The sequence below is a fragment of the Ceratina calcarata genome, unplaced genomic scaffold, assembly GCF_001652005.2.
Source record: "Ceratina calcarata isolate Rehan_Ccalc_2016 unplaced genomic scaffold, ASM165200v1 scaffold393, whole genome shotgun sequence".
Lineage (NCBI taxonomy): Eukaryota > Metazoa > Arthropoda > Insecta > Hymenoptera > Apidae > Ceratina > Ceratina calcarata.
In genome coordinates this window covers 42,812-54,454 of record NW_017162651.1, presented here as the reverse complement: position 1 = coordinate 54,454, position 11,643 = coordinate 42,812, and the positions used below count along the sequence as shown (strand labels likewise).

The window sequence follows — 11,643 nt, the reverse complement described above, 5'->3', positions numbered from 1 at the left end:
TCTTCTTCTTCTTCTCCACCTTCTTCTTCTTCCTCCTTGTTACTTTCCCGAAGAATGTACCGTGTACCTTGATAGTCTGGATCTATGGACGTCTCTCTATCGCCATGGTGCGACGAAGATAAGCGTGACGCGACCTCTGACTTATACTTCCCATTAGTAGGACGGGCTAATTAGCATGGTGATGAGACTTTCGACGTTTGACGAGGTCCCGGTAATCGAATATACGACGTTCAACCTTGCTCACAGAGGTCGCATTCCCACACTCTTCGTAATAACTTACCCTGATTGTCATTTGCAGCAGACGTACAAAAATTCGTACATTTTTCATAAATCTCTTCCTCGACATTGATAATTATATTCCTGTGCTAGCAATTGTTATCTCTGAACGACTTCACTCTGGCAGCAAAATCCATCTACGCTCACCGACCCCCAGGGAAATCGTCTAACTTGAAGCGATGATAAGTACGAAATGATGCGATCTCACGGTGATTAAAATTGCAACCACGTTTCTTTAAAATAAAAACCTCCAGTGATTCGCAAACGGGAACGAAGCTTATCCGTCGTTAACCTCCAGTTTTACAATGATTCTATTCGATCAGACACGGATAACGCAGCAACTCGGGCAATTCATACACGCGAGGATTGTTTCAGGTTTTCGCGCTGGAATGAAAAAGAAATTGCATGAACCGTGTGTGTGTAATTGGACCGAGCCCCGCGCTAAAATGGCTGTTTTGATTTTCCACCGTGCACCCGCCTGGCTCTACTTTTCCTTTTAACAATCGAAACGCGAGGCGTTTGTTCTCGTTAGCATCGAACCGGGAATCGGTTAACGATCGGGCGCAATTATCGGGAGCAAAAGTTAAAACCGCGGCTGATCAAAAGAGAGCGGCGGAGGGCGGTGGGTGGTCAACCGATAGGGAATCGAAAGGGGAAACAAGAATCGCTTCGTCGCGTTGCTGAAACTAAATGACGCGCTAAGTCGTAGTCGGAAGTTTCACTTGACAATAAAACCGAGGCTCTCCGACTAATTAATTCTGACACTGATCCCTCGCCCTTTGAGTATCGAGCGCGCACGCGATTCGATTTCGTGCAACCGATCGCAAGTTTGACACGGGAAAGAGATTACCTGTTAATTAATTCACGTACTGTCTAATTAATTATCGCGGCATTGGTATGCTTATGAATTATTCATTGGGTTCCAGGGGACCATCCGGAAACGGACGAGGAGAGCGAGTTGAACGCGCGCAATCGGCTCCATCATCATCACCGGCATCATCATCGAGCGGCGTCGTCGTCGTCGAAGCCGGCGAGCGAAGACGAGTTCGCCGAGGACGAGTTGTCCGTCGGCGAGCCTTCCGAGGCAAGGATGCTCACCTCGAGCGCTCCTGCTTGGGGCACCTGTCCAGCCGGTGGCAGGCCACCGCGGGAGAGACGAGGCAGGAGCCCCAGGAGCCTCGACAGGCACAGGAGGGACAAGAATCATGACGTGGGAGGAGAATTTCACGAAGGGATGCTGCTCGATGCGTTGCTCCAGCTTTATCCTAGCGTCGCTGGTAAGCCTCTTCGATTATTCAATCGTTCTTCGGTCTCTCGTTATGTTCGAAATTTTCTTTCCATTATTTCAACACTCTAGAATCTAGAGTCTGGATAGATATCCTAATTGATAATTGCAGGTGTGGCTGGCAACCGATCGACCGGCAATCAACGCCAACAGTCCGTCCCATCGGTGGCCCACAGATTGCCGTATTTCGTGCCGCCGATGCCAGCGACGCAAGCCCTCAGGGTCGAGGAAAATCCGTACGAGAGCGTACCGGTCCTAGGCCCTCTCCATCACTATTCCAGCCAAAGCAGAAGCAACAAGGACAGGTCACGCAAGTCCGGGGACAAGTACAAGTACACGGCTCCGTACGGCGAGTATTACGGGCTGCAGAATCAGGACACGGCGCCTGTGTACACGCAAGTGGGCGAGTACTCGGACACTTACGCGCAACCGACCGATCGGTTGTACAACGAAGACAAGTACACGCAGCCCGTTTACTACGCGCCTCGCGACGGCGATCAGATCGCTTCGGGTCGGCTGTACCAGGGCCAACCGGACAGCAGTTTTGGGAGTGACAGTGGGTACAGTCATCACACCTCTGGTACCACGGGTACCACTGGTACGCGGAGCAGCAACTCCAGGACGAATCACAGGAAGGACAAGCATCGGAATTCCCATCATTCCCATCATTCGGCGGACTACATCGTGTCCTAAAGTTACCTTTTCACGACGGTCAACCGTCGTGAACTCTGAACACTTTGCATCGCAAACTACAGCAATATTTTCATTCATTCATTTTCACTGACGAATGAAACGGCGTTTGTTCGCGACGCGTCAACGGAGGCAGGCAGCTGGAGCAGTGGCAACGGACAAGAGTAAGCTTGTACTTTTCTGAAAAGTATAGTGATCCGCGTATTTATTCTGTAAATTGTTTCCCATTTTTTGTTGTCTCTTTTTTAAATGGCGATTTTATTTTCCTACGCGAGGAGCTTGCGTTTTTTTTTTTTTCATTGTTAAACTATTTAAGGAGAACGAGGTACTCGTTTGAATATCGAAAGAGCAATAGGAAGAGACTGTAGATCAAATTCGTAGGGTACCTACGATCGAGACACAGTGATCTCTTCTAGTGATTTAGCGAGACTATTTAAGCAAATTATTTGTATAATCTAACGAGACTCAGGCTGGTACCAAAGGACGCTATTAAGCATAAACCTTCGACTTTTTAGCATTCTAGTTTGTAATTTATACAAAGAGTAGAGCTACTCGCGAGGTGCGTGCGACTACCTTTTTCAACGATTGAAACATCCCAAAGACGATCCTAATAATATCTACAAAGACTGCCCTCGACTATAGTCTGGTTTCATAACTTTGATACAACACGATCTACGTACAAGTATCTCATCACGATTCGTCCCATCTTGTAAGATAACATCTGAAAACACAATTTCACTTATCGTTAGAAGGACTCGAAATCGAGGATCGTAGCCATAACACACGAGAAACGTACACGATGCACTTACAGTAGTTTCACGCCAGTAAAATATAAGCACACAATTTAATCGCAATTTTCCTCGTCAATTACAAGTTACGATTTTTATCGTAATGGACAAAGCAAAAGGAACGGGCTCCCTCCCGTTTACTATTTTTGCAACATCTCGGAGAGGAGATCCGAATGAAAAAGAAAGCAAACTCTTTCTTAAAGAGAATACATAGGTCGTTCCTTCTGCGAGACTCTTTCCGCTCGTCCTACATTCTCAAAGCTTGTTCACGACGGGAGAGAGAGATAACTTTAAGAGCTCCCGATAGACAACGGTTCGTCGCGTTTCCTCATCGGATCGAGTCGCGATAGCCCGGTTGGCCTTTTCAAATGATTCCTTTGACGAGAGGTCATTTTTTTCAAGCGCGCTCGCAGAAGGAACGTGGCGACCTGACCGAGCAACGTTAACAACCGTAGACTTCACTTTCCTTCCTTCATCCTGCCTGTAATCTCGTTCCGATTTATTAACGTTTGCTCGCGCGTTCGGCATGTAATTTGTAACTGGACTGCGGATTTCATGCGTTTATACAAAATTACATATTGTCGAAAGGATGGATGCGCTCGTCGACGCGCGAAAGACTACGCGGAATGTAATTATTTTTTAAGCATTCGGAATTTCCTTTATCTAACAGATATCGCATAAAAATTCGCGGTTTATCAACAACTGCCGGTAGTCGCACGACTGTTCGCTCGCGAGGCCATCACGCTGCCAGAGATCGAGGCGAGGTGCGAGAATAGTGAGGATAATCGAGAGAAACAGTGTTCTTACTAAGCTTCTGTACAGGCACGCGCTGGTACATGGTATGCGTATACACATTATATACAGAAGTATATACATACGTAGATGTAAGAAAAACTATTCGCGACCCCGTGTAAATACAATTACATATGCGCGGAAGCGGAGGGAGAGCGGGCGGGGCTGGGAACAAAGGCTGTATCATATCGTTATATCAATCTTGCGTGCGTGTGTGACGTGTGCGACGACGAGACAGGAAACAGAAACGAGGACGAACAAAAGGAATCAGATATAAAGTATATAATTTTTAAACGTTATTTGTAACGAGATCGGCGAGGACAAAGAAACAGCAGTGATTTCATTTGCACCCGCGCGACCTCCCTGCGCTCCCTCGCCAGTATACACTCTTTAGATGCATGTAGAGCGAATACCTCAATGAAGAAGAAGAAAGATCACTCTGTTGTAAATATAATTTTATATGTACGAATCGGGGGATATGGGGTGTGTGCGTAGGTGACTTTAGCGGGCATCGCCCTCGCGAAATCCCGTCGACCCTCGTCGATCATTTTCGTTTTGTCTAATTAATCTAAATTCGAACACCGGCGGCAAACTGAGAAATGTCCGATCCGCTGGTAATTTTGTCGACGCTCGAGAGGGTTGCGAGCTTCTTTTCGCGAGAAGAGCGGATAAAGGTGAACCGTATTACATACATGTACTTATCGCGGGGAACGAAACAAGCACGACCACACAGTCACGTATGATCAAAGATGCGTACAATCAAAGAGTGCGAGAATGAGAGGAACGCGCGTGCACGTAACACGACGGAGCGTAGCGCGACGGAATTAGAATGAGGGACAAATGCTTTTTGTACGATTTTACGTCCATGTTAGTCAAACGTTTTTCAGGACCGTTTTTTATATACACAGTATATATAGGTATGTATTAACGCGTGTACAGTAGGTACGAGACCTAATTTATTATCGTCGTTGTTCTTATTTAATGAGACGGGGGTTGCATCCCTGTGGCAGCCTGCAATTCTATTATTCGCTACCAATGTACTTGTTATATCGACGTAACGGCGTGTAGCTTATTAATTATTATTATTATTATTATTATTATTATTATTATTATTATTATTATTATTATTATTATTATTATTGGTACCGGTGCGCGTCCACGAAAATGGAGGCCGGAACTCCGCCTTTCGTTTTTTCGTTTCTTCCACGATTTTTCGTTGCCCACAGGTAGAATTAGTCGTCCTAATGAAGAGAAAGGAAGCACAACGAAAGAACGAGCGGCAAATCTTTTTCATTACTCTCATTTTCTTTTTTTTTGTCAACGAGCGTATACGAGATGTATTATATTTAATTTATTGTTGCGTTTCTCGAGAATGGGAGAACGGGGGTCGTTCCCCTTAAATCTCGCTAATTTTAGCTGCGATCTAGCGATATCTAGGCGGAGAGGGGGAGGCAGAGGAAAAAAAAAAGTCATAGGCACTAGAGTACCTCGGAGAAAATAACAAAAGTAGCACTCTTGAAAGTTAGCTTGCACGGGCGTTCTCCTTTTCCATCGCGAATGCTCGATCGACGGGGAGAACGCCAGCTCGCGGAACAGGGTAACTAGCTCTAACATCTATCTCTTTACATCACTTAAGAATGAAACAAACAAAAAGAAACTCTATCACGACTCGTTCACCTTATGGTATCACACAGGTTCACTCTTAATCGATATCGGCCAAGGCTAACTCGAGACACTATCACACCTTCGTACTAATAAACGATTTACTATTCGATTTCACACGATGTCTTCTTAATTCCATTCTCAACATCCCTTACAATAAAATCGAGGGCGAGTCGATGAGGAACAACGAAGCAAATTTCGTTTCGACAGACTGAATTCGTTCGCACGCCATTCATGCAAATATCATTAAATATTAATTTTTTTGAATGACTGTTTCCATCGGCTCGCCCTGTATTGGTATTTAATGGAAACGAGAACAAGGAAGTATGTAACAATGGTAAAAATAACCGGAGTAAGTCCAATTTCGTTTTTCATTAACCGTGCGGATAAAAGCAATTAATGCAAATGTCACATCGGCAATCATTCGTCATGGAATAAACTTTTGATCGATCGGGATCGAACGGGCGGAACCCATGCGGGAATAGCACTAGCGGAAATCCGATCGAAATTGCATTGTTAACGACTTGAAGATCGAGTTTCGAGAACGAAAATCCGTGAGGGTAGTCGAATTTTTCATCGCAGGAAAAAAGCCCGTGGAAATCTAATTACAGGTTCGTAGGACGCATTGGGATTGCAACACCATCGATCATAATATTCATTCCGGTTTTGATCGGAAAAACAGAACGCGGAGAAGGTGATTGGAACGAGGAAAGCTAATTACAATTAATAATTAAAGCGAAATACTCGGTCTGGTCCTTTTTTTAATTGTCTCGCACAAAGGGAATTCTTCCGCTGCTTCGAACCGAAGAAAAATCTTTTCAAACAAAGAAATCCCCGAAGGGAAGATGGATTCGCTATAAATTTTCATCGGGAATTCCTGACTTTCGAAGCAGGGAAGGAACATTATTAATTAAGGCCGAGAGTGAAAGAAATTAATTATCGTTTCCTTAAGACAACGGCTTTTCCACGTGGCCTTAGAGAATGGAAGCTCTACGCGGAGGTGCAAGCAGCCTGCCAGCCGCTAGTCGGTTGTAAACAAGAACCGCGTGACTGAGCAGTCGCTGTGATCAATATTAATGAAAATCAGACGGCGGCGGAGCCGTTCGCGCGTAAAATTGTTGTTGTCTTCTTCTGCTTCTCCACGGGATATTATCCATAACTCCGCGATATTTCGACTTAAATTAAATTTCACCGCCGACGACACCGCCGCCGCGGCCGCACCGTTTTGTTCTATCCTAAGCTGGCCTTTTAATTAAATAGTTTGTAGTTCCTTGGGAAATGTTTCTATTTAAATTAAACGCGGTGGAACTCTTCGAGTTCTGATACACGCTGCGCAAACAGCGTGGCAATTTCGTTTCCCTCCCTCCGTCCGTTAGTTTTCTTCTCCCCAGACGCAATTTGCCTTCCCTTTCCCTATTCGAACAAAATAAAAGCAAACCATGAAGCTTAACAGGAAAAAAGATCCGACCGACAAAGCGGAAGATAATTTCTTTAGGTGGAAAACGCGGAGAGCGTCGAGGAATCAAAAGCGCAAAAGGAAAATATCGCAATCAGCGCGAGGATGAAATTAAGAGCTCGCAACTCTCCAGGATGGGACCAAAAAATAAATCTCCGTCAGCTGCGAGCTTCCGCGTAGCTCGATTTCTCCGTATGCGTCGGAATTCTCCTATGCAAAGGGTTGTACATTTTTGAAAAACCTTCCAACCACCGTTCTTGCATTCTCTTTTTTCCATATAATCGTTCCACATATTTTTCCTCCCTGCTTGGGAGCTTAGAAAGATCAGAATCGTAATTGAATTCAAAGACAAAACGAATTTAATTTAATGCCATTTGAATTAATATCGACATTAATAAAAATGAATATTTACCGTGCAACTTCGAGTCTCAACCAATGAAAGAATTCGTAGAAACATAATTTTGATCTTTTGGCGCATGGGTCATCTCGGTCATTGAAAAGCTGAGACCGAGGGTAGAGAAAGAAGAAGAAAAGCCACCTACCTAATTGCGCAATAGACGAGTGGAGGTGGAGACGACCCTTCACTCGTAAGAAGCACGACTGAAAAAGAAAGGTGACGGGTCGTACATGCTTAGAGTCCACTGTGCTCGTTTCAAGTGGCCGTGGATAATGCGACCACGGGTGTAACGAAGCTTCCGTACGTTTTCACGCGATAATCACTAGTCGAGGATCCCTTACCAGAATTTCCAAAAGCAAACAGCTTCCGCGTTCGCCTTTTCATTTATTAATCACAGGATATCAAATATCTTTTTAATACGAAATAAAACAGCAATTTCAATTTTATCGATGTATGCACCTCGACGTATTTATATTTGTTATATGTGATATTTCGTACGAGCCTATGTAACTGGACACTCGCATTATCTCGCGATCAAATTTAACAGGGAGGAAGCACGGTCGGTGCGGGACGGAGGCTGGTTGCGGTGATTTAATTCCGGGACTTCGGGGGACGTTTTAAATTTCAATTATAGACCGAAAGCGAAGAGGGATGCTCGCACGTGTAAATATGCGACTCGATTGTGCGGTCGGTCAATAAAATCCTGTATTTCGAATATACATATATCGGGGGCCAGCCAGTGTCATACCCGGAGGGGGGGGTTGAATGGGGTTTCGAAGCGGAGTGGAGGGCGTCCGGTCCCGGTAATAATTAAATGCCGGCCGAATTCGATCGGACGTTGTTTTAATCCTGTCATTATCCACAATGACGATGGTACCCACTGCCGCGGTCATTCATCGAGGCGAGTCAATTACGGGAAAGCATTATCGAGTTTCGAAGGGTGTAAAACGGAAATAATGATATTTTGATCGGCGCCCGCTTTTCGATCCGCCGTAAAACCCCTTTTGTCAAAGTGACGAAGCAACAGAGTGAACGCGCGACGCAGGGTGCACGGTCAAACGCACCGCTGATTTATGCACACACGGATACGAGCGCGATCGAACCGAATTGATTGATTTAACCGAGAATTTCCTATATAAAATAAAAGAAATCCGGTTTATTCTACGCGATAAAACAATACGTCGTTGTCGAGCTAAATTCGATGATCGATTTCCCTTTCCGAAACGTTCGGATCGGTCATAGAAATCGAGGAAACCGTAATCCCATAAAAACGTTTCAATCGAGTTTCTCACCATATTCTTCATTTCGCTACTCTATCCTTCGAGCTTTCTCATCGAAATAAAACATAAAATTGTTAAAAATATTTGTGGTTATCGGAATATTTCAGATCCAATTAATTTAAAATCAGTTGGGAATATCAGAATCTAAAGCTTTTAAATCGGTATTTGCTTATTACGATACAAGCAACCGATTCGCTTTGGATATCTACTCTCTTAGGACAGAATTTATTATACCTAACAATCCCTTGGTGATGGCTACCCGGTGGTGGTACGTGTAAGCTACATTGGCCGTGATTTATGGGAGCGTAATGAAGCCTGCAGGAGCCACGAAACGTTGAAGAGAAAACAAGGGAGGAGGAAGATAGTTCCTTCTTAGATGCAATAACGCGTGTCGAGCCAAGGTAATCTCCATCTGCAAGAGATGTCCCGTGTACTAAAGCGTGCATCGCGCGTCCTTTATCATTTTTCAAATAAGAGGAGAACACGAGAAGATGAAACGCGTTCTTCGATTGCTTTTTATTTCGACCGGCTATGCAAATTATTGCAAGACGGCGTTCTGGCGACATGATGAAGAATGCAAAAAGGTACTGGCTACACGATGATTGAAATTTGCATGCTGCTCTGTCCGCGTGACATGAAATTCGTCCCCGCCGGATGGGGAGCAGTCGGAAGAAATTGGTTTGACGAAAATTTATGCAGGACAGTCGGACGTCCAGAGGAAAACGTAGATACGAGGTTGTTTTATATTCCGTGGTCGGATGGCCGGTTCTCTCGCCTTCCGGATGACTTCTTTTAAAAATTTACCGGAACGTCGGTACAATCGACGTCTCGTCGTCTCGTCCCTTCGGATAATACCGGAGATGATGCGAGGTACATCTTGAAACATTGTAAAAGTTTCACCCGGTGGGAGATGCGACGTCCTCGACGTAAATCGAACCAGGCGTGGCGTTAAATAATTGACGGAACGCGATCGTTCTTGGCCGAGGGAATAGAAGAAAAGGTGTTCCGGAATACGGGGGGTTTCGGGTTTGGCAAGAAAATTAAAAAACGAAGGACGTTTCTCTTTTAGGTGATAAAAAGTCTCTCGCTCGGCAAACGAGTTTCGGGCTTTTTACACTTGCTCCTGCTATTTCTCTTGGACGAACTCGTAATGGACCGCATACATCATACTTATTCCGCATGAAATAACAATTAAGCGCATTAATTGACAATAAACGAGGGATTTCGCTATCGTGTCTCTCGAGATACCGAGACGTCTCACTTTTACGAGTTTCACGTCGCCGCTTTCCATCTCTTAGCTACTCTCTGCTTTTAACAGACGTATTTAGCGCCGAAAATGCAACCCTCACTTCCACGGTTTTACCTGTCCTCGTTCCACAATTCCTGAAACTTCTAATTTTTCTGGTCAAACATTTTTGAACGGAATTTAGCAAAGGTGAATCAGAGAACTGCCGGGGCTCGCGATTAAACGTGGATATTTTCTCGTAGTGGGAATACAATTATACCAATGGGATTCTTCTGCGAGGAACGGAATTACCAAATTACCCGGGGCGAGGGTAGAAAGGAAGAAGTAAGAAGCACGAAATTGCCGGGCGAGGATCGCAACGAGAGAAATAACAGGTCGATGAAAATAAAAGGGCCCTCGTTCCGACTTCTCGATATCAATCTTGAAACGAGGAGCGCTACGAATATTATTGCGACGCGCGGCGTCGGTCAGGCTGTGAAAAACAAAAGGACGTAAGAACCTCGCGGGGGGTGAGGCCGGGGGTACGTTTGTCTCGAAACCCGCGACGCCCTCGTTATCGACGTACCCCGTACGCGGAACTCATTTGCTTAATTGCCGTGATTACCAACGTCGCAGAAGCCCGCTAGGAGTTTCCAGCCTACGTAATTCGCGGGACGAATGTGAACAGACGTACGTACGTACATTGTCAATCAAAAATTTAGAATACAGTCTCTCGATAGTGTATAAGAGCGATAAGAAGTTACTCGATGCAACGTGTGCCCGAGCAATGCAATTACTACCCATTGAGAAATAGAATTGTTCTGCTCTTGTGGGTATGTGCATAAATGTAAATGCAACGATACTTGAAACTTCAGTGTGAAACTGAAATATCCAAATGAATATAATTGGACCTGTGGCAAAGCGTGCATAGAAAACTTTTGAACAGTATTGTAAGTGCTGTGTAACATTTGGGAATGCAATGGAAGGAGGCCGACAACCTGGAGCCGCACGCACCCCCAACGGAGAGGGTGAAAAATAATCGCTTCGATGAAACAGAAAGAAAGAAAGGAGATCGCGACGCGATTGCATTCGGCATTGTTTTCAGTATTTTTCATCGGGAGCTATGCATTCTGATTGACGCACGTTTTAAAATTCCCCTGCGCTCGTGCCGGTGCAGGCGCATCACGGAAAAAATGAATTCTGGCATTAATATGCAAATGATATCCTGTGTATCACGGATGGAACGAAGTTATCGCGGCGAATAATATGTACGGACTATGCTTTTAATCGTTGATGTTCTTGCAAATGCGCCCGTTATCGTTGATGAATATTTAGCTAGATTTTCAAACGCTGATTTTCTTTAATATCGATTTTCTGTCTCGCGCGTTTTCTTTGCCGGTTGATTATAATTTAATCGCATCAAAATGGAATATGGTAAGTAAAATAGCTCGGCGCTGTCCGAGCGTGTAACAACGTTCAATTCTCCGATAACGCGTTTGTATAATTGCAACGTCGAGACAAAGCTTTTTCAGGCACCGCGAATCTCGTTACGAAATAACGAACGGGGAACGGTAATTAACAAAATATCATTAAATGCAAAGTTATTGTTCGCCAACGCGTGATTTGCCAGCCGCGGGATGGAACAAAGGAACAATCGCTGGCATCCCGACGAAACGAGAAAACTGCGTCGGATTTTTTTTACAAATGAATGAAATTAAGAAATAATCGATAAACTCGATGCAGTCAGATAAAAATTAATACGCGGAACAAAAACGTGACGTGTTATTATCGC

At 44.7% G+C, this 11,643-nt stretch overlaps 1 protein-coding gene across 1 annotated transcript; it reads left to right on the top strand.

Annotated features, from left to right (window-relative positions):
* Positions 1 to 1,189: 1,189 nt before the first annotated feature.
* pxb (putative Hedgehog signaling attenuator pxb) lies at positions 1,190 to 5,612 on the top strand (the record flags this gene model as incomplete). The annotated part of the gene is made up of 2 exons (XM_018026883.2): positions 1,190 to 1,553; positions 1,674 to 5,612. Coding segments are annotated over 2 exons (945 nt in total), but the record flags the coding sequence as incomplete, so codon positions are not given.
* Between the last annotated feature and the right edge of the window lie 6,031 nt (positions 5,613 to 11,643).